At 36.9% G+C, this 24316-nt stretch overlaps 1 protein-coding gene across 5 annotated transcripts in view; it reads right to left on the bottom strand.

Annotated features, from left to right (window-relative positions):
• fgf13a (fibroblast growth factor 13a) overlaps positions 1-22987 on the bottom strand; it is a 147845-nt gene extending 124858 nt beyond the window's left edge. Inside the window, exons 1-3 of one of the 5 annotated variants that reach the window (XM_051127367.1) lie at positions 20040-20190; positions 19779-19959; positions 1166-1226 (exon numbers count right to left, since the gene is read on the bottom strand). Coding sequence is in view for 4 of the 5 variants with exons in the window: in XM_051127364.1 (XP_050983321.1) it covers positions 19779-19827 (49 nt within the window). In the remaining variant the exon portion in view is untranslated. The other 4 variants (XM_051127364.1, XM_051127363.1, XM_051127368.1 and 1 more) reach the window with 4 other exon arrangements.
• Positions 22988-24316: the final 1329 nt, after the last annotated feature.

Consider the following 24316-nt stretch of genomic DNA (forward strand, 5'->3'; position numbering starts at 1 on the left):
TTCAGAGCTCTTCTGATGAACCAGTTTAGTAACGGCACAACAGTAAGCTGCAATATAGCCATGTCATTTCTAAATTATTACTTTGCAATCACAGGTGTTGTTTCCGGTTTTCTTATTAAAAAATATCTATATCTACATGTGCTCATGTGCAAGGTGAAACAAGCACTAAAAGCATAATCAAAACAGCTGAAATATTTAATAAAACACACATACACAAAGGACACACTGGTTTCATTCTATTTGGAACCCTATAGGTGAAAAAGTAACCGCTTCAATACAAATTATTGATTAGTTCTGAAGGACCGTTTGCCCAGGATTCACTAGGGGGCCTCGTGATGACTTAAAATTACGTAAAATAAGATAAAACAAGTTAGTTCCACCAGGACCTATTATGCTACTTTTTCAATATGTAATAAGTCTCAGGTGTCCCCAGAATGTGTCTGTAAAGTTTCAGCTCAAAATACCCCACAGATCATTTATTATATCATTTTGAAAATGCCTATTTTGAGTGGAAACATGTCTCTTTAAATGCAAATGAGCTGCTGCTCCTCACCCCCTTTTCTGTACCTCAGATACCCATCTGAAAAAACCCATCTGTTTGGTTTTGATTATGTCTATTGTGCTGAAAACATGTTTTTTAAAGCCATATTAGTTCAAACTTCGATATAGAATTTTCTGAGCATAGACATTCGAAGCAAGCGCACAGAAAGTGGCTGTCACACAGCATGTGAGTACTAAACTAAGTTCTCTCCCATGTCTTACTGCGCTTAAACGGTCAAATACACACAAGTTTGGGGTTAAAAGCACACATGAGTTATAAAAACAGTCAGTTATGTCTGTGAACAGACATAACAGCTGGGAAAGAAATCACATGTTTATATTAGATCTGTGTGGCAGCAGCATAATGCAGTAAGCAAATCAATAAATCCACTGCTCTCTTGTCTGTGCAGCCAACGACAGAACAGTTAGCATGCCTTGCTCGAACTTTGCCCATGTCATTAGAACTGGTACATCGTTGTCGCTTGCAAAAACAGAATGGCGGGGCAGTGGGTGGAAACGTGCAGATCGAGTGGCGGAAATATTACAATAAGATCCACTTTCCACGTTACAGGGGAAGCGAATCTGAGCTGCTTGTTCTTTCACAAGCTCGCAGAGAAAGGCTTACTTGGTTGATCTTTTTCACGTTTTCTGGGTTGGTAGATGCACCAAGGACCTGATCATAGCATCTGCACACAGTAAAAGTCAGATTTTCATAATATGTCACCTTTAATCCTTTTCCATCAATTCACAAACATCTGGAGAAATCATGGCACCTTCAATTACTGTTGGAAAAAAACTGTACATAAAACAATATGGATATTCAAAAATGCAAATATGTCAACAAATAGCACCTAAACATTTACGTATCAATGTCAGCTATGCGTGTGCGCATGTGCGTGTACCTGAAATGCAAGTCTCCTCATGTCTAGATAAATAGCTTGTTGATATGTCAGCATTAGAAAATGAGTGGTGAACCATGACAAAACGTCATTGCTTCAATTCACAGAGAAAGGATGCAAGCTTCTGTTAACAAAAGTCTACATGATGATGATACAAGTAAATGTATGTGGTTTTCTTAAATATAGGGAATGTATTGAGGCTATAAGCATGTATAGGTGTGTGTGTGTGTGTGTTGAGCTGGTGGTAAGCTAATGAGGAGCTCCACTGGTGACAGACGACGTCCTGTTGTGTGGTCTTTTCTTTAAATGGGGTCTTCAGTCATTAAACTCCAAACCGAGATGCACCACCACACGTCACTCTAAATACAAAGCAATAGCATAAACAACACTTTTTACAGCATTCAGTAGCAAATTATTATCTTTATATGGCATGTGCTGAATATTTTAACAAGAACACGGCATGGCAGACAAGAGAAAAAGTGTAACGCTACATTATTACTATGAGGTGCTGATAGAGATAACACAAGGAGGCGTGGGGGAATTGGACATTCTGGTTTTGGATTAAAGCCATGTTGTTTTATTGCATATCACATTATGTACAAATATTTATCAATGCCTCCACCTTGACAACATGTAGGCGTCTGTGGTAGACTGATCTAATGCAGGTATCTTGCCCGAGGACTCAACAGGAATCATCCCACACCCTCCAGGATGAGGAGACAGGAATGAGAATAGGGAGGGACAGAGATGCTGAACACAGCAAATGCTCAATTATGTGGATGCCTGGGAGGTTAACACATTGCTTTGTGATGCTTCATTGCTTTGGTGACCTCAGCTGTCTAGCTCTCTAGTACTCTGTGTACACACATGACTATATCACAAATCATCTTTACACATTCTTCTAACTATAGACTAGTTCACACTCCCTTAACGGACACCAACACTGAGTTATGATTAACAAGTGACAATCAGAAAAATAAACAACATCATGAAGACATCATCAACATTAAAATGACATCATCAGAAGAAAGCCATACAGGTTTGAAAATATGTGCGGGCGAGTAAACAAATGTTCATTTTTGGGTGAACGATTCCTTTAAGATAGAAGGACAGATAGAGTGATGGCACACTGCTAGAATGGTGCCAGACACTGCTTTTAGACATCTGCGACATTCAGCTGATAGTCCAGAAGGATGGAGGTAATGGATTATATGAAGCACGTAAACAAAGACAAGCTCAGTTTGCTGACAAGACTTAAAGAAAATGACAAAACTGCAGTCTGACACACAGTCAGAGACATGCTAATGCATTAAAGTGCTTTCAATTTGTCAGGAACATCTAAACTAGACTTTCTGACTCTCTGTGGTTTCTGTCCATCCAGCGTCCTCATATGTGAATGCATTCAGGAATGGCGAGCGCACACTATTAGAATAAATCTCACCAGCCTGTGCACACAACAGTTTCATGCTTTGCCATGTTTGTGCACAAAACCAACTCCAAACCATTTGTGTCAATTACAAGATTGAGAACTAAGAAACAAAATCATTTGAAACAACACATTTGCTTGAAGAGCAAAATATCTAGATATTATATACACCTGTTTCACAGTGGAAGAGCATCTACAATGAGTGTGTATATATTGGCTATGTTCTCAGACTTCTTGTCACAGACTTCTTTGCAGACTTAAAACATCAAAGGACAACAAGCTTCAGTCTTGCAGTGTGGCTTGGCTTAAAGCACTAGCCTGTCAGCCTTTCAAATGCTGCACTTCATTATAAGCAAATGGGCCTGACTTAATGAAATCAGCTGCTTCTGTCTCTGTCACTAGGTATTTACTGACGGTCATGACCGTCACAGCTTTCCAAAGAGAGACAGTGAGCATCTTTTTTGCTACCCCATAGCTTAAAATTTAGCTTTACAAGTTACTTTTTACAAAAAAAAAATAATTATATATCCTAATGTGCAATCTGTATTGTTAAAAATATACTTTTCATTTTATTGTAAATAGGCATGTTTCGATTTTATTGAGTGTTTTATGAAGTGCCTGTATATTTTACAACTTATTTCATACACTCAAAACATAATAACATCAGGGTAACACATGGCACTAAAACAATGCAATAAACACAAAATGTAGGGGTGGGCAATATACCAGTAGGCACAATTAACCAATAGAAACTTAACTGGTAGAGATTTTCAACTATCTTCTCTATCACAGTTACACGTTTATGTGACGTGTTTGTGCTATGTGGTCACGAAAACAACTAAGGCTCATTGAAAATAAGTGCTTCTGTATACACTTCTGCAAACCTGAGAAAACATACCAAATTTACGAATCACCGCAGTTTCTAGCTGAAATGAATGCTAGAGGCAGTAAAACTTTAATTCCTTTTCAGACATAGTATGATTTACACAAACTACACATCTCAAGTAGCGTAATAAAAATGCAGCAATACATACCTGTACCAACATAATAAAAACGTGCCAAGATCACATATTGAACGTGTGTTTTATCGCCACTCTCTGGACATTTCACTTTGAAACTGCAAGGTACGTAAACACTTACTGTAGCGAAACAGTAAGGTACGTAATTACGGTGTTGCAGAAATGTAGGTAGTGGCACGTATTTCCAATCAGCCTGGGTCGCATGAAAGGTTCTGACAAACTGTTTATCAGTGTAAATTATGGTAATTCATACTTTTTATTTCCAAAAACCATACATTTTATAGTAAAACTTCAAAAAAACAGAGAAAAAACATTTATAAATTTGAACTACATATGGTAAAGCATCTTACAGTTAACCAATTAACAAATTTTCCTGAAGGATTTTGACAGCAAAATGGGATACTTTTCTCAAGCTACATTAAAATCATTTCTGAAATGTGGTATACATTTTTATTCTGTGAAAAACCAGGAGATGAGAAGCAGAATGTGACGCTGGGCTGAAAAAACACGCAAAAAGATTTAACACCACACAGACCTAACATATGGCTGCAGAAGACATGATATATATTTTACACAAATCATATAGACAGACTCCATTCCCACTTTGTCACTGCATGGAAAAGAACAGCCAGAACATTCTTCAAAACATCTCCTTTAAAGTTCAATGAAAAAAGTACTTGTTTGGAACATCATGAGGGTAAGTAAATATAACAATATTTTGTGGGTGTGTGAACTATATATTTAGACATCTATCCTTTCCTCTCCTTATGTTACAGTGCAAGACAGCTAAGAGATTCTGTGACTGTTTGCTCACCACTTATTTCTGATTTGTTGTCTTGGCTGTCTCTTAATGTAAATGATTCCTTCTCTTGTGTGTGTGTGTGTGTGTGTGTGTGTGTGTGTGTGTGTGTGTGTGTGTTCCCCTATCACTGAAGCACATACACACACACCTCATAATCGTCACTCCAGAGTGTGTGAAATAAGCTTCAGAGAACAAGGCCGCAGCTATTTTCAGCAGCTGTCATCCTCACAACGGTTTATTTCCATTCTTCTTCATGAGTCTATCATAGATAAGACTGAGCTCGAAAACACAAAAGTGAACGCCAGTGTACACAAAACACTTTTGGTATATGTATATCCTGTGTATCTATGACATTATTCAGACATTTGAGAAACGATGTAAACAGCAGCCCCTGAGCACTTGAGAGCTCATCACTCATCTAAATGCCATTACAGCACAATAATGAGGTAGATGCAGATTCATTGCATTTTCTTCAAATTTGATGGACTCTAAATCATTCCTGAGAGGTGCTGAAATGCGATGAATCCACATGGGTGAAATCCCCTTGTTTAACCTGAAATAAACTGCAGGAAAGAAGTAAGAGTCAAATGAGAAGTAGAAGAAGTGCTGACATGGCAATTAGCCTAAAGAAGGATCCCTGGCCTTACATAACATTCATTTGATTCAAGCCATGTGCCTTCAGAGGAGTCCACCTCTCTACAGGAACAACTCTGGGTTTCAGCATTTGAATGCAACTGCTATGCTGACCATGTGACCCTAGAGATCAATGCGGTCAACAGTGTTCAAATCAAAGGTGCAAAGAGCAGAGGACATGAATTTATCCTGTGACACATGACCACAGTAATCTCAACCTTAGATTTAGACTATTCTTCTACATATTCCAAACTATAATGGCAAGCACTGGATGAAGTCGCCAGTTCCAATCTGACTGCAAAGATAATATAGTGGAATCGGTTTTAAATAAACCAACCTCTAAATGGTACAAGCTTGGTGGTCACACTTCAATCAGATCCTGATTTGTCTTGTCTGTGTGGGAAGTTATTGGCCTAAATAAGCTTCAAATTGGATCACACTTTATGTTAATATTTATGGCTCAGGTGACCGTCTACTTGAAGCTGCTGCTTTAAGACTTCAAGCTAAAAACCCAGGCAGAAAAGTGCATAGTATTTACCTCCACAGAAATGCTTAATTAGGCTTGTCTTGAAGAGTTGCTGGAAGTGGTGCCAGACACTAACAGTTTAAATTTAGGTAATTTTTGCTCTGGCCAGAACAGTGTCAAACTGTGGACTAATGGAGTCTTTATGGAGGCACTCAGGCCTCTCTAATCATTCCTGCTGAACAATTTGTAAAGAGAGGCACTGGGAGATTCAACACACTCTACATGTGGTGAAGAAATGAGTGGCTGTCAATCAAATCCTCATCTATGCAATCAGAAACCATTCCTATATTGCACTTATGACCTAAAATGTACCCAACAGGCTACACATATCATAGATAGCTTTCAGCTAAGGGAAGTTATTCTCCCTCCGCTGATCCATGGGCAGTGTGTATACTCTCAAGCCTTGTTAGGCTTTATTATTTGGCCAGCTTTAATTTGTTCATGATCATACCAATGACTAACGGCAGCATATTAAGAACGTCTACCAGGAAACGGGTTATTAACATGTGACACACATATGCACACATGCAGTCATAATAACAGCTACTGGCGTTAACAACCATCTCACTAAACTACTTAAACAGCAGGACTACACAGACTGGATTGGTGACAGCTTCTGTAGTGAAAGGACAATTGTACCCTTACAGGTGGGAGACCCTGGGTCACCTGATTATTAGCTGTGTACTTCAGACCGGCGCTATAACTTTCCGCCATTCCTTAAGCTGTCAGCGATCAAGAATGGGGGAGGAAAGCAGCTGGACCCCAACAACCAATAGGAATTACCACTTAAAGCAAAGAGTTTAATTATTAACCTCTTTATTGAACTATAGCAGAGCAGGCAGTAAGACACCCATGGGAATAGACAGCAGGGACAGAAGTGGAGGACTGAGATGGTTGTTTAGGAATTCCAACCACCTGACGCAAGAACGACTTGTCGTCTCAAATGACCTTCTTGCCACATATATCACGTCAACACTGCCTTCCTTTAATGACTGGGCTTAGCAGATTTACAAATGATACTGCAGGCTGACTGGCTATTAGAGCTGCACATTTTAGGGAAAGAAATGGTCACACATGATTTTAATGTCCAGTTATTGCTATTAATTAACTACTAACTACGACTTTTGCCTCAAACTCCTAATTACTGCTTTAGGTATTGGGTATCCACCTTTTTCCCCCCATAAAAGTGGGCGCAGCCATTTGTAAATTTTATGGGTGTGGCTTCTGGTGTCATCCACATCCAGCAATTTTTTTTTTTGCTGTACAAAACAACTGGTTTTGCTGCTTGATATTGCAAATTAGTGTGTCTTACCATATTACTTTAATCTAATACATTAATTATGAGCACACTGGTTTGTAGTGCAAACAGTTTTACAGTTTACTGCATGCTGTTATTCTTCTCGTTATTTCTAGCAGATAATGAACCGGAAGTCTCACCCATAGGCTTGCTTCGCCAATTAGGGATTGGATTAGGAATAGAATATGGGCATGCAAAATATGTACTTTATAAGTACTAATAAACAACCAATATGCTAGTAGAACTGAATCCTAAACTAGTGTTACTATAATAATAATAATAATAATAATATTTTTTTGTGGTTGCGATTTAAAATATGACAAAGATTTCTGTGCAAAATAAAATAGTGATTATATTAATGGCTTAATTAATGATTATATGACATGACAATAATAATAATAATAATAATAATAATAATAACAACAACAATAACAATAATAATAATAAATTATTATTATTATTATTATTATTTTTGCTGCTTTAAATAAGGTCTTTATGATATCAACATTTTTGATACCATATAAATTTTACAATTCTTGTCACCAGAGTTAATATAACAAAAAACTAGCCTAAATTAAAAAAATAAAAAATAAAAAAGGGCTAGCAAGCAGTCAACAATGAAATAAGAATAAGAAACAAATTACAAACAATAGGACAAAAAACTACAGTAGAACAAATAAATAAGAAAAGTAAATTGTGTAAATTAAAATATGTATTTATTCTTATTAAAGTTACAAAAGTGATTTAGTCAAAAGCAGTGAGAGATTTTCTCCTTTTTGTAGTTTGATTAACATGAATGACAAACAGCAGGAATATTAGACTGCTGTCACTTTAAGAGCTGCCTGGATCCAATATACTGTTACACATCCGTTTTCTTTCTCAGCTTTGCTTTCACTTCACGGGGATACTTGCAAAGACGGCCATTTTGACACATACAAGTGTGTGTATTTACCCATTCAAAGTCTATAGAGTGGCGAAAATAACTATTTAATACTCTTCACACACGCATATAGTAAAATGAGTTGTCTTTCACTGCTTATTGCGTCTCAACCGCAATGCTTAAAAAAACGCATGTAAATGATAAGTTAGCACAGCAACATCATGTGAGCCTCTAACCATGATAGAGATGATAGTCCACAATCTTTACCAGCTGACACATTTCTACTGGTTAATTGTGTCTACCAGTATATCATCCAACCCTACTATATTTGTAGCATTCTAAAAATTCCATTTTCAAACATTAAACCATCAAGCTTTTATTTCGGTAGAAAACTTCAGGAAGACCTTTGCAGAGAAAGCTTCTTTGTTGACAACAACTGGTTTACAAGCACTGCTCATGACAAGCCTGGTACCGTGTGCACAGATGACTTTATGAGGAGCAGTATTTACTGGGAATCAAGCCGCTCTGAGACACTGCAAACACTAGATCATGAACTGCTCAAAACAGTGTTCAAAGAACAGTATTGCACTTCATTCTGAAACATGCAGTGCATATATTTAATTTAAATCACAGTCTTTGTTATTACATAATCGCACAAAGCCATATTGTGATTTTGGTATTATTTTGTGCAGCCCTACTTGGCATACTTCAAAGAGCTTGTTAACAGGCAGGTGGTTTTTCCAAACCTTGCCGTTCATTCCTACCTCTTACCAGAGAGACCACAACAAGGTCATTCTCTTAATCTGATAACAATGAAATACTTGTCAATCACCAAGTAAGAAACTTGACCGCTAATTGACTAACAACTTGTCTTCTGTTGGCTATGCAGCAGAAAATTAAATCCCATTAAGCGATGCCGCATTCAGGCCCAGGGGAAGTGTAATTAAACAAAACACAATATCCACAGCAGGCTCTGAGAAAGAGCAGCCAGCTCAGGGTGTCACTGACACAGGTACATAAATCAACAAGGTGCAGTGATGGTTTTAGAACTGGACTCCTGCCGCTACACTTGAAATGTCATGCGTGACCAAGGCAAAATATTTGTCAGTGCAGTTGACATGGATCACTGGACAACAGCAGCACAGCAATTATGCTCTTGCTAGTGTTTCTGTAGCTGTGAGGGTTATACTTGCTCTGGAGAGCAATAATAACACAAAACTGCAGGAATCTGAGGCAAGTTTCACTCCCCCATGTCTGAGACGTGTTATGAATATACCAGTGGCGGCTACTGGTCTGTCAAATAGGGGAAGCTCATTTTCGGCCTACATCATAAAATTGTCTATTTATTTATTCACAAGAATGTGCCTTATTGTCATAAGTAAGTCACAATGCAAACAATCGTAAAAAAAAAAAAGCTTTAGTTTTATTATGCAAAATATGATGTATTTTTTCTTTTAGTCAGATGCTACTATATAGTATAAATATTTTGCAATTTAAATAAGGTTATTATGGAGATTTATTTATTTATTTATTTATAAAGTATTTTAATAGAAATATAAGGTTTCATTATGTTATGTTAAAATTTTTCAAGATTACTATATATATATATATATATATATATATATTATTTATAGTCATCCTCCATGTTAATATTTAATGTAGTAATCTATATATATATATATTGATTACTACATTAAATATTAACATGAATGAATGAATGAACGATCTAAAAAAAATATTAAACTCTGTAAAAGTGAAACAAGGAATGTGGTGTATAATTGTGTGAAATGTATGATGAAAATCAAGCAATTTCGCCAAGCAAATATAAAGAAATAGGTTGCAGCAGTTTTTATTTCGACTAAACTTGAGAAATCCGCGATGGGACTGAGCGCGAATAGCTTCAGCGATTCCTTATAGTACAAAATCGCTGTCAGTCAAAAGGAGATGCAATCTTTCGACAGACCCTCCAATCATCACGCAGAAGCTCGGAGTCCAGGCCAGCCCACTCCTCATTTGCTCCTCATTCACCCCCAGAGACGCTGAGCGTCCGTGGGCGGGACATAATCGCAGCGTTTATCCAATGACCGTCTAGTTTCAAAGCACTGAAAAAAAACGTTCAAAGCAGCCGCATTGAAGTCAATGGACGCTGGGCTTCAACGGGGAAATGCACTGTGACGCTACGGGAATGTATGAGAAGTTAGATAGTTAGATATAGCAAGTCAGCCGACCTGCTATATCTAACTGATTCTGAACGAACTCGTCTTTGAGATGAACGTTTTCTAACGCATTTTTAGTCAATAAAATGTTAATACAATAGTACATAATTTGACCATTAATTTTGTGACATTATAGGGGAAGCTGAGCTTCCCTTGCAGTCTTAAAGAAATCGCCACTGGAATATACTGTGACCTTGTTAGAAGCAGTTGAAGCCTGTCTAATGTCTAAATACTCAAATATGTTTTCAGACTAAAAACAACTTTCTCCTTTTCAGGTTTTGATTTGCTGAGCCAAACAGCTGAAAGGCATGGCAAAGCAATTCAGTGCAACCCTACAGGCACATGGACTGTGTGTCTGTCTACATAGTGCGTGTCTACACAGTTTGTCTCAGACTGAGTCCAATCTGAGGCTTTTGAAATGAGCACAAGTCAAATCTCTTTTGTTTTCTATGTCACAGGTTAGCTAAATAAATCCTGACAAATAATAAATCATTTTATATAATTTTCAATAATTTTTCGCTGTTGAAAAAAAAAAACAGCATATGGTTAGGTATGTTTTGAAGCATGGCAACTGGTTTGAACTGGTTTAAGATGGTCCTGGTTAAGAGCTGGTCCTGAGCAGGAGCTAGCTGCTCAACCAGCTTAAACCAGATCATGGCCAGCTAAGGACCAACTTAGGACCAAGTTAAACCAGCTCAAACCAGCTGCCATGCTTCAAAACATACCTAACAAGCATATGCTGACTTTTTTAACAGGGTTGCTTATCCAATTTACTTAATAGTTAATTCATACGTTGGCAAGGGAGGTAATGTTCACCTAAATCTAAAAACTTCTAGATGAGCTTTTACTTCCTTTAAATTTCAAAGAGCACACAAAAGATGCAAAAATTCAGAGAAAATATCTCTTTTCCAGGATTAAAATATTTGCGCAATCTCAATCTCAAATTTGGAGTCCAACATTTTGTAATTTATGGTATTATTTCACTCAAAATCATCATTTTCTCATCCTCATGTCATTCCAAACCTGTGTGACTATTTCTTTTGTGGAACGAAAAAGATATTTTGAATGGTAAACATTTTGACTTGCATTGCATGGACAAAAACAAAAAAAACAAAAAACACTTTAGACATTTCTCAAAAATATCTTACCATGCATTCTACAGAAGAAAGTCAGTCAAATAGGTTTGGAACAACACAGGGTGAGTAAATTATGACAATTTTCAGTTTTGGATGGATTATCGCATGAATTTCCAATTGAATCAAAGTCTCAGATTTAAGTTTCCATCTCTGGTTTGTGCATACAAAATTTAAAAAAAACTGTGTGAAAATAAAAGAAAAGAAAAGAGTGAACCAGTTTGTGGATCAATTTTGATTCCAAAATTCCAACTGTCCTCGGAATTGTCCTACTGTACTTCAAAGCCTAGAAAGCAATGTAAGCAGTGCCTCTGCCTATAAATGACACCAAACGGAACAGCTTATCTTTACATCAACAAATGGCATGAAAATGCATCTGTAAATCTCAAACAGTTCCATTCAGATCTGTAATCCAAAATCCTGAACTGCCACGTAATCCCACACCTACAAAAAAACCTGAATCAAGCCATTAGTGTAATGAAAGAATCCACCAAACAACACACATAACTAGATCAGTAAGGTTATGAACGTGATTATTTCAAAGATTATGACTCACCTGAAAATAATACCCAACATACTGTCTGAAGTATTAAAGTATTTTACAACACACTGAAAACAGATAGGAAAACATTATTGCGGATAGGAATCTCTTTATCATTAAAAGCTTCGTTATAACTAAGTGGACTGGAGGAACTCACTGAAGAATGCAGAGATGATGAATATTCCAGATTTAGAGGATGTGCAGTAGTGGCCTACATGCACAACACTGTGAGACTGATTGGGTTTTAATCCCCATAAATGCATTGCAGCATAAATCCCATTACAACCATCACTAGGCCACTGCTGTCATCAGTCATAATATGAAAACTCCAGCACAATGAACCATTTAGGGTCGCTCGCCCTCTCTCTCTGCCATTTCTTTCTCATCAGTTGTTCTTCCTCTTATAACTGAACTTCGTTTTGACCTCACCATTGACGTAACACGTTATAATAAGTGTCTAAATTATTCATATAGCAAATTAACAGTAAAAGGGAAAGAAATCAAAGATTCAGAGTGAAAATCGTTGGACAAAAATATTGGACTACTGGAATAGCCTACCACTTGCAATAAACAGTAACTTAAGACAAACCCAACCTGTAATCATGTGTAAACAATATGTTGCACGATGTTGTATATTTGTAAGTGCATCATCACTTGTAATCAGTGTTGCCAAGTCTGCGGTTTTCCGGCGGAATTGTGCTTTTATGCTGTTACTGCAGGTTGTCATTTAGTCCACAGGTTAAAACATTCTCGCCCAACCTAGAACATGATTTTGATGGAGAGAACCTCTGGCAGAGGAGGAAACTGCTGAAAAGACACAATTAGGCTAGTTTTGGGGTACTTTGGTTTACCTAATGTTTTCATATTTTCTGCTTTATGCTGATGTTCATTAATGGATTAGTTCACTCCAGCATTAAAATTTCCTGATAATTAACTCACCCCCATGTCATCCAAGATGTTTATGTCTTTCTTCAGTCGAAAAAAATGAAGGTTTTTGAGAAAAACATTCCAGGATTTTTCTCTATATTGTGGACTTCAAGAATGGCCAACGGGTTAAAGGTTCAAATTGCAGTTTAAGTGCAGCTTCAAATAGCTCTACACGATCCCAGCCAAGAAATAAGGGATCTTGATCTAATCTAGCAAAACGATCTGCAATTTCTTTTTTTTTTTTTAAATAAAATTTGTGTACTTTTTTAACCACAAATGCTTGTCTTGCACGCAGTTAGTTCTTCGTCTGTGTACTAAGGTTCAAAAAGGTTGGGGAAGGACTAAAAACTCAATCAATCATCGTCCAACATCGTTGTTTTACCTTTTTTTGTAAAGGGCATTTGACTCCTTACTGAGCGCTCACACATAAGCACAACGGGAGCGTTTGAAAGCCATGTCTGTCAGCAGATCCGTCTATGTGCAGATGTATTAGGGATCCACTGACAGACGCGGCTTTCAAATGCTCCCGTTGTGCTTATGTATGAGCGCTTGGTGAGGAGCATGAAGCACTTATCATTGTAGCCAATCACAGTCATTTCTGTTGAGCGCGTGAACACTATGGCCAATCAGCGATGTTTAAAATTCGGCTCAACAGCGCTGAAATATGAGTGGGAAATGGACGTTTTTAAAATTTCAGTACCAAAAGTACCGAACCCGGTGACAACTCTAGTCACACTAGATCTTTCCAGCGTGGCTATGTAATGTGTGGGGTCAAGCTAGTGCAAGACGACCATTTGTGGTTAAAAAAAAAGTATAGAAATATTTTTTTTTTTTTTTTAGAAAATGACCAAATTATATCACTAGATAAGACCCTTATTCCTTGGCTGGGATTGTGTAGAGCCCTTTGAAGCTGCAGTGAAACAATTTGGACCTTCAACCCGCTGGCCACTATTGTGGAATGTTTTCCTCAAAAACCTTAATTTCTTTTCGACTGCAAAAAGAAAGACTTGAACACCTTGGATGACATGGGGGTGGGTATCAGGAAATTGTAATTCTGGATTGAACTAATTCTTTAATGTGCACTGTTAATTTTAAATGAACAAAAAATGAGATTGTTAACCACATCAACCACAGATCATGTTTGTATGTTTGTAATGCTGTTTAGGGAAGATTTTATCCACAATACCACACTTTAATCAGTAGGATATATTAATAATAATTTGACTTGACGTTGTATCCTTGAAAACATAATGATTACAAGGCAGACTGATAATATCCTGTGCACTCTTACTTCCAGAAGTTGCACAAAATCAGCCAATCAGATAAGACCAAATAAGATTTTTTTTTTTATTAAAAAAAAAGCACTGTCCAGGTTTGTGAGCAATGTGCATCTGAGAGTCCGTGAGTGGATCGTGGGCCCATGCACTGTCTAAGGCTGAGACCGGGAAATGTGTGGTTGTGACCTTCTGAGCTGAGCAATGTGACCTATAATTTATAAATTGCCATCTGAAGCAAAGCTGGTTTCTACAGAAACTATAAGCTTAGCTTGGACACTTCCAGAGGTCTCTGGATTACTGCTTCACTCACTTCACCATGGTATTTGAAGACTTTAAGGTCACTGCATTTAATTAAGATGAATCACCTGGCTACTTTGTGCTTTTCTATGTTTGAAGGTGACATATCCATGACTTGCTTGAATGTTAATTCCAGCATGAATATTTATCCCACTACAACTAACAGGTAACTATTATACTCTGTTCAGGCATATTGCCAAGCGAGGAGAGGCACTTGAAATTTTATGACTGTCCTTCAAAACAAACACAAACGAGATTTGCATTATTCTGCTTATTCATTTCAAGCATGTTTTTGTGGCTGCTGTTATGACAAGCGCCAGGGTCTTGTGAGGAGCTGGAGATCAAGCTAAAGCGAGAAACGGCCAGCCAATCAGAGAGCACTAATCGTGCTGCTTTCACCAGCCCGGCCGTCATTGACGAGGTGGAGGGAACAGCAATAGAGACAGGCCCGCGACATTCCCAAACATTTCAGAGAGCAAGGCGGCGATGTAGAGTGACAGCTCTCTAATGCAGATGGAGTCTTGCTCTAGGGCTGTATGCTGAGATTTCTGTCAGCGCTGAGGAAGCGGTAGCATTGTCCTGAATCACACTGTCCTTACGCAGCCTTTACAAACCACAAGCACCTGACCCTTCAAAGACCAATAGAATTCTGGCAGAGCATTATGCAACATAATTTTCTCACTAAATTACATTTTCTTTAATGTAACAGCACGGGGTCATTTTATACTGTCATTCCAGACTAGCGTATAAAAGTGGAAAACATGGAAGTGAAGTACTTTTGTTAATGGAGAAAGATTTTTTTTTATTATTGGAAAGAAATATCTTTTATTCAGACATATTAAACTGATCAAAAATGACATTTAGAATGTTACAAAAGACATTCATTTCAAACTATTTCCTTTCTTTTGAACATTCTATTTAAGGAATCTTAGAGTTCTGAATGATTTCCACAAAGATATTACTTTTGATAATAATAAGAAATGTTTCCTGAGCACCAAATCTTGGAATTTTAGTATTATTTCTAAAGGATTATGTGACTGCTGTAACAGCAGCCAAAAAATACCAGATTAACAGCTGAAGATTCAAATCGATTAATCGCATTCAAAATAAAAGATTGTTTACATAATATATACATATATGTGAGTGTATGTATATACATATAAATATACACAGAACACACACATATATTATGTAAATACATACTTTTATTTTGGACACGATTAATCGTGATCTGTCACAATTAATTGATCTGACAGCCCTATTTAAAATATATTCTAATATAAAACAAGTTATTTTAAATTTTATATTTCACAGTATTACTGTATTTTCATTCAAATAAATGTTGTCTATGTGAGCACAGAAGATTTCTTTTAAAAACATTTAAAAATTATATATTTCTTGCACTAAATATCATATTAATACTCAGAACAACAGTATTCTTGATTTTGTAAATTGCTTAATTATGTAATGCTTTAATTCAGGAACTTAAACGAGAACTCCACTTCCAGAACAACAATTTACAAATAATTTACTCACCCCCTTGTCATCCAAGACGTTCATGTCTCTCTTTCTTCAGTCGTGAAGAAATTATGTTTTTTGAGGAAAACATTTTTAGCACTTTTCTCCACATAATGGATTGATATGGTGCCCCAATTTTGAACTTCCAAAATGCAGTTTAAATGCAGCTTCAAACTATCCCAAATGCGGTTGTAAACGATCCCAGCCGAGAAAGAAAGGTCTTATATAGCATAACGGTCGGTTATTTTAATAAAAATAATATAATTTATATACTTTTTAATGAACTTTTTTAAAATAAACGGTCGTCTTGTCTGACGAAAAACTCCTATCTCATGTTCTCCCTCAACTTCGAAATCATCCTATATCGCTGTTTTACCTTTGTTGTTAAGGGTGTTTGATCTTCTTTGCATGTTCACTTTGCAAAGACTGGGCCAGAACTTCTGCAATGATGTAGAATGATTTTGAAATGATTTTTGAAGTTGAGGGAGAAAATATGTTTTTCAACATACGAGTCAGAATACACAGAGTTCAGGGAGAGAAAGGCAAGACGAGCATTTGAGATTAAAAAGTATTTAAATTGTATTTTTTTCAAACACCCTTAACAAAGGTAACAAAGGTAAAAGCGATATAGCACAATTTCGAAGTTGAGGAAGAACATGAGATGGGAGTTTTTAGACAGACAAGATGACCGTTTGGCATTAAAAAGTATATAAATTGTATTATTTTTATTAAAATAACCAATCGTTTCGCTAGATAAGACCCTTCTTCCTCGGCTGGGATCGTTTACAACTGCATTTGAGATCATTTAAAGCCGGATTTAAACTGCCTTTTGGAAGTTCAAAATCGGAGCACCATATCAGTCTGTTATATGGAGAAAAATGCAGAAATGTTTTCCTCAAAAAACATAATTTCTTTACGATTGAAGAAAGAAAGACATGAACATCTTGGATGACAAGGGAGCGAGTACATTATATGTGAATTTTTGTTTTGGAAGTGGACTTCTCCTTTAAGAAAAGCACCTTTGTCATTTTATCTATATCAAAGTATCTGTTTTCCCCTAACTTTGAGGCTGAAATGTGGTTCACAACATCCAAACAAGAAGTTCAAACTCTTCTCTTTTATGTTACTGACACAATTCAACCTATAGTACTGAAACATGGTACTGTACAAAACATCCCTTTATACACAAGTCATATTCAGCTATTTAATTTACTCGGGTCCGGCAGATCAAGACAGCATGGTTTTTTTTTGTTGTTGTTTTTTTCCCACCTCCAGTCACACCATCAGTGGATTTGGATGCTGCAGCAGTCAGGGTGCCGCTATGCCAAGAAGATTAGAGCAGGTGTCAGAGCAGGGCACAAAAAAAAATGTATAAAAAAAAGCTTCTGCTGCTTTGTGATTAATGAAGCCTCTCTAAATTATGCTCTGGATGCCTATTGATTTGGCACTGCATCTGGCCTGGAGATGAATTCATCTGCAAGAAAATATGAAAGACTTGCAAGCCTTGCTCAGCCTGTCCAAAGCCCGTGGCATTCATCCTCCGGCTAATTAGCCTGCACTGTAGTCATGTGCCTTTGAGCATTCAGCGCCACAGGCCAAAATTGCAGTGCAATGGTAGACTGATATTTATCAATCCCTAAATAAAACACATACAACTGGAAATTCATAATACAGGAAATGATACAGGATAATGATGATAAACAGGAAATTATTAGAGAGAGAGAGAGAGGGATGTGATCTGTGTGAATTTCAGGCAAGATTCAAACTTGCATCTTGTGATATTCGTTATGAAGTTACAGGAGGTACTATCTAAAAGTGAAGATTATTAATTAATATGACTGAATCAACCTGACGTCACCAGCCAAAGGCATTTTTATGGGTTAGATCAAGTCGAAATAACCTTTATGCATCAACTGCATGAATCCACACAAAAAGTGAATGACTTAGCATAGTTTCTATGAAAAACAGATGAGCTCATGCTTATACAGCAAACAGAAAACCTAAACTTTTTTATATTAAATAGAGAGTAACTAACAAACTAACAAAGGATGGTGAGAATACCAAAGTTAATGGAATCCTGAAAGTTTTAATGATGTAGAGGCAGCCACTGCAATGTGTTTCATAATAGCTCAGAACAAATAAGATGAAAGCCAGCATGCTGAGTGAATGAGTCACATACAATGCTTTGACAAAGTGCTGCCTAAAACAAAAAGAAAAATGAACTCCTGTCGGTATTCAATAAAGTCTGCTGTATGTTTACTACAAACACCAATAATAAAAAATACATGAGGATATGCTGAAATTATATAACATAATGCTAAGCTGTCTGTCTGTACTGTGCCTAAAGAGGGGCGAGGAATGGATTTCTCTTTTTTGACTTAAGAAGAAAAAGAAGAGTTTTTTACAAACAATATTTTTCAAAATAAAACAAAGCAATCACTCATACTTATTTGTGATCAGCACTGCATTTATATCAGTGAGTCTATAGAAAAAAATTCAGAACAGATTCTTCGAAAGAACCAAATCCAAGTCACTCTGGACCACAAAACCAGTCGTAAGGGTCCATTTTTTTAAACTAAAAAAACTGAATAAATAAGCCTACCATTAATGTACAGTATGTTAGAATAGGACGATATTTGGGACGAGACAACTATTTGAAAATCTGGAATATGGAGTGCAAAAAAAAAAACTAAATATTGAGAAAATCACCTTTAAAGTTGTCCAAATAAAGTTCTTAGCAATGCATATTACTAATCAAAAATTAAGTTTTGATATATTTATGGTAGGAAATGTACTAAATATCTTCATGCAACATGACCTTTACTTAACATCCTAATGATTTTTAGCATAAAAGAAAAAATGATCATTTTGACCCATACAATGTATTTTTGGCTATTGCTACAAATATACCCATGCTACTTAAGACTGGTTTTGTGGCCCAGGGTCACATATTAATTATTTATTTATTAGATTTTCAACTGTATGGTAAACTACAAACATATTTTAAAAGTTGCTTTAAGTTTGGTTGTATTGTTTTGCATTTACCTTTACGCATTTAACAGATGCTTTTATCCAAAGCGATTTACAAAAGAGAAACAAAAGCAACGTGCCAACAGTGTTCCTAATATACAGTGCCAGGTTTATTTGACAGGTAATCAGGCTATACTACACTGTGGGTATTCATCAGTCGGAACAAAGGAGCACGGCATATTCATGCCGCTGTAAACTGAAATGAAAACCCCTTAGCAGACAGCATGCACATCAATTAATCGCGAGGAGGTTTCTTTGGCAACCCTGTAGCCCCTTTGTCTCCATGGCAATGGTCGGCCAGTTTACATCCCGCTGAAGCGCGGCTGTTTGAGAGACATGCAGAAGCTCAGTTTTACGCAATAGGTCATTTGCGCAGTAGCTACCCAAACAAACGATTAAGCGTCATCACACAGCGCAGATCGGTGCAAATGTGATAAATATTTGAACAGTTACTCAGACCTACCTTAATGTGCATGGAAGGGAAAAAGGGAATTTGAGCAAAATATTCATTGGCTTTATTGCAGGTTGCGTTAAAGCGACAGCCTGATAATTCATCTCTGCAGAGCAGGTTGAATGAAATTTGTGCTGATTTTCGGTCTTTATCAGGTGGCGTTTTTTTTATTTAGCGGAGGTGCTAATCATCATGTATATATTCTATATATAAACGTTTCACGTTTATCTTGGCCAATTTCCATAACTGCTTTTATGTTTGCACAATTGAGCAACAATGCAACGAGTGGGAGATGAATGAGCTCACGGTCGCTTTAAAACCTGTGATTTGCTGTGTGCATTCGAGACGTTTCAAGACTCTTCTTACCCTTTGAAGCATCCTTTTCTTCTTTAGGCTTAGCCACTTTTCCGCTCATAGATCCCAGTTTGGATGTATAGATCCCGATTTAGATTAAAACCCGAAATCCTTCAGTCGTGTATACCCACTGTCGCTTTAGGAAATCCTTGGCAAATCCAAAACAAAGGTGCCAGGTGAGGAGATAAGAGCTCTGCAAGAAACGCATTGTAAATAAACAAAACTGCATGGTTTTTTTCTTAAACATCAGAGAGAAAGTGATGCTTCTCGTACCTTCTATCGACATTTATCAACAGCCGTCAATGCAGTTAAACATAACAGACAACAGAAGTCGAGTTTACAAAACGCGTGGTAGTAACAAGTCCGCCAATGTCACAATCAAACGCAGACCTTCACGTAGTGCTCTTTGTTATCAACAAGGTTATCTCACCTTATCTCTTCCGCGGTGTCTCCTACATTAATGCACATTGATATAAACAAACGGCTCCCGCATGAAGCTCGAGGTGAGGAAAATGAGACGAACCCTCGCGAATGAAGCAAACCGGAGAACAAAAAGCGCGAGGGAAGGAGAGGGGCTTCCACCGAGTGTCAGTCGACGTCAGCTGTGACACACTGGACGCGAACGCTGATATAACCTAAGGAACCACCTTTTGATACTGTAACAGAGATGTTCACAAATGCGCTAGCCTGTTGCCAGCGTTTCCAGAAACGGGGTCTGGTGTAAAACACGCCATGCTGTAGTGTGAGCAACAGATACTGGGAGTCAAAACCGAAATAGCACCTTCATCGCATCTACAGGGAATAAAACCACTGTTGTCCATAAAAAGGGACTGTTTACGCTGGAACACTGTAGATATTTTCGAGAAAGAACGCTAGTTATTCATTTTAGCGATGCTAAAAATTCCAACAATCCAGAATTCCAATTCGCGTTTTATATATTGAACCTAACTGTAAACGCATCCTATTCATCAGAGCATTGATCTGATCGCCCTAATTAAAGCTCGAACCCCTATGGACGTCGAAATTAAAGATTGGCGGCTCTTAAAAAGTAGGTATAGGTTACTGGCCTTTATTTTAAGCCAAATATAGGAACTTAATTCGCTCTAATAATTTAATAAAATGTTATTTAAACGTGCTCATGAAAATATTTGTTAAAATTGTACATTTAAGCACCATATTTTTCTCGAAATTCATCACACTGGAGGGGAAAAAAATGCACACAGATCTCCTAAACACACATCTCTTCTGCGCACCAAACCTGCTTTTATTTGATACAAAGTACAGTAAAAATGTGAAATATTTGTACTATTTTAAATAACTGTTTTCTATTTGAATATATTTTAAGATATAATTTATTCCAGCTATATTTTCAGCATCTTTACTCCAGTCATGAGTGTCACATGATCCTTTACAAATCATTCTAATGCTGATTTGCTGTTTAAGAAACATTATTATTATTATTATTAGCAATATTTTAAACAGTTAAATACATTTTCAGGATTCTTTGATGAATGGAAAGATCCAAAGATCAGCATTTATTTGATTTATCTTTTTTAGGGGAAAGAAGTTATATAAATTAATACTTTTATTTAGCATGGATGCATTAAATTAATCAAAAGTGATGATAAAGACATTTATAATGTTACAAAAGACTTCTATATCCGATAAACGCTGTTCTCTTGAACTTTCCGTTCATCAAAGAAACCTGAAAAAATCTACTCAGCTGTTTTCAACATAATAATAATAATACATATTTTTTGAGCAGCAAATCAGAATATTAGAATGATTTCTGAAAGATCTTGTGCCTGGAGTAATGATGCTAAAAAATATGCTTTGAAATCACAGGAATAAATTATATTTTAAAATATATTCAAATAGATAATAGTTACTTTAAATAGTAAAAATATTTCACAGTTTTACTGTTTTTGCTATACTTTGGATCAAATAAATATAGGCTTGGTAAGCAGAACAGAATTCTTTAAAAAACATGAAAAATCCTCCTGTTCAACTGGTAGTGTATATACATATGGATATGAAACGTACACTCCAAAAAGTAAATAAAATTCCAGTTTTATGATAAAAGTGGCTTTGTACAGGTAAATAACAAGGATGAGCTTTAAAAGTCAAAAAGCAGGAGATGCTGTGGGCTTGTAGGATATGGTGTGAAAATAAGTTTAAAAAATAAGTCTTCTTCAGTCTATTTTCCACATTCTTTTCAAATGTGTTGGCTAACAAACTATTCGTTTTCACCAGAGAAATGAATTTTTTTTTACATGTGGTACCAATGATAGCCACTAGGGGCATCCGTTTGAAACGCCCCCGCCTCCACCTCCGCCCCCCAGTTGAACCCCCGTATAGTCTTTGCATAAGTGGCACCCTGTAAAATGTGTTTAAACGTGAATGACTAAATCCCTCTGAATACACAGTTATGAAACATTAAAGTAGCCCTGTTTAAAATTCCCCTGATCAAATACACTGGTAATACTCTTTCTGCAGATTATGACGCGCATGGGATTTTTGCAGACTTCGTTAATAAAGTCCCCGGAGTGGACAATGCAGTCTTGTCCTAACAATATTCACAAAGGGATGCTAATAAAGCTCAGGAATTTACTTTCTAATATGGGAAATGTTGTAATTGGATATCTGCACAACATCTCGAGAAACACATTCAGATGTTAAAGTTAATTAAAAACATTACACAAGAATACTTGTAATATATGCACTTTACATTTTTAATTTGAAAGTATACTTTGGTGTTTATGGGTATCTAACATGCAATAAAAATAATGTAGCGCATATGTTTTTTAAATCAGCATACGATCCCTTGAAAACGCATCTTCCAGGAATGTACAGAGTCGCCAAACTAAATAATGTCGACGCGAATATAGTTTCGTATTGTCTTAAATGTAGTCCCAACACAGTCCCCATATAAAATATATTTTTAACTTACCTGTTTAATCGATGAAGAGAGGCAAGAACGATGAATTTCCCTCGTTCAGTCTTTCACTCTAGGTAACTCAACCATGAAGTAGCTAAAATTCTCCACGTATTCTACTGCTCACTTTGTCCGCTTTTAACACCTATTGAACCTGAAATGTTTCACTTTGAAATGCTGGTTTTCTTTGTTTCTGCTAATGTGGAGCTGACAGAAAACCGACATGAGACTCGTTGTTTATCACCTGACGGATTGTACTCCTTTGCGGCACTGAGAGTGGAAGGAAACAGAAGGCGATGGTTTCAAGATCCATACTTGCTATTTTTAGGGACAGTTGGACGCCTTTCAAAGTTTCATTGACCAGACTTTCTTAAGACGCTGTCCAGGGCTTTAAACTGACAGTGTTGGGTTCTTATTTGTCTAATCATAATTAAGAAACCAAATTATACAACAAACAAGGGTTTTGCAAGATTACTTAAACATTCTAAACACTTTAGGTCCTGCCAAGTATGTAACTTTCTGACGTCCCAGTCATTTAAAGCTATTTAAAACGTATCTCTCCTTTCAAGCTTGCAAAATAAATCATCCAAAAGTGAAGTTTTGCTGAAGGGAGTTGTGGAGTTGGCCTCCACAAATAATGATGGCATTTTGAGGTTGCATCTACAAAGTCACCTTGGAGAATTTAAGAAGATGGCAGGCGAGAAAAGAGGCCATCCAAGAAGTGCGGGTTAAAAGTGGTTTATCTGAGCACAGTGTATCTTCTGGGTTTGTAGTTTGTCAGGCAAGAGCTCACATCCCAGCATGAGAGAGCTGAAGGCTATTCTAACCTCGCTTTGCCCTTCACTGTTTCTCCGTTGATGCTCAAACATCTTGTTAACATACACAGAGTCTGTCAAATCCAGAGCGCAAACAAAAAGCTCTCTCCATATTAGATTTGAGTTGACAGCTAATGCTTGTTTAAACATTTGTTAAAATGGTGATTTATGGTGGACAACAATGTTGACAGTTACGGGTTTTATTAGAGCTAAATGCTTGAATTAGTGCAAAGCGACAGTTATTTACAAAACAGTTAGTGTTGGAAGTCTCTTGTTCTCACATTGTAATTATTTCCTTTCAAGTCTGTCATCGTCCTCTTAGAAATAACACGCTGCTTGTATCACAGCATTAATGCTGAACACAGTGTGCCTAAATAATATGGAACAATAAATGTCTGTTTTTTATGTACTGAAGAGCAACATTTACTCAACTGTTTGGAGAATTGATGGATGTTGGGTTGGGGTGAACAGTACATTGCGTTGGCAGCTCCTTATCTTGACAAGATCCACACAATACATGCACTGTACAATACTGACATGCGTACAGTATTTTCGCATGTACGTTGTAGCGAGACAGGACTTCAGCACAGATTAATGGCCTCATCCTGCTTCATTTATATTCATGAGAACCAAGAGATGCATAAGAATTTTCTGCACTGGATCTGAAAGCATTAAAGAGAGGTAGCGCTTTCCAAATGGTGAATCAATATTTGCCATGTCCAATCGGATGCAAAAGGTCATGTAGGTCAGTGTGCTACTAATCAATGAAGAATAGGGTCACCAGCTGGATGACATGATGA

This window comes from Labeo rohita, chromosome 14, assembly GCF_022985175.1.
Source record: "Labeo rohita strain BAU-BD-2019 chromosome 14, IGBB_LRoh.1.0, whole genome shotgun sequence".
Classification (NCBI taxonomy): domain Eukaryota; kingdom Metazoa; phylum Chordata; class Actinopteri; order Cypriniformes; family Cyprinidae; genus Labeo; species Labeo rohita.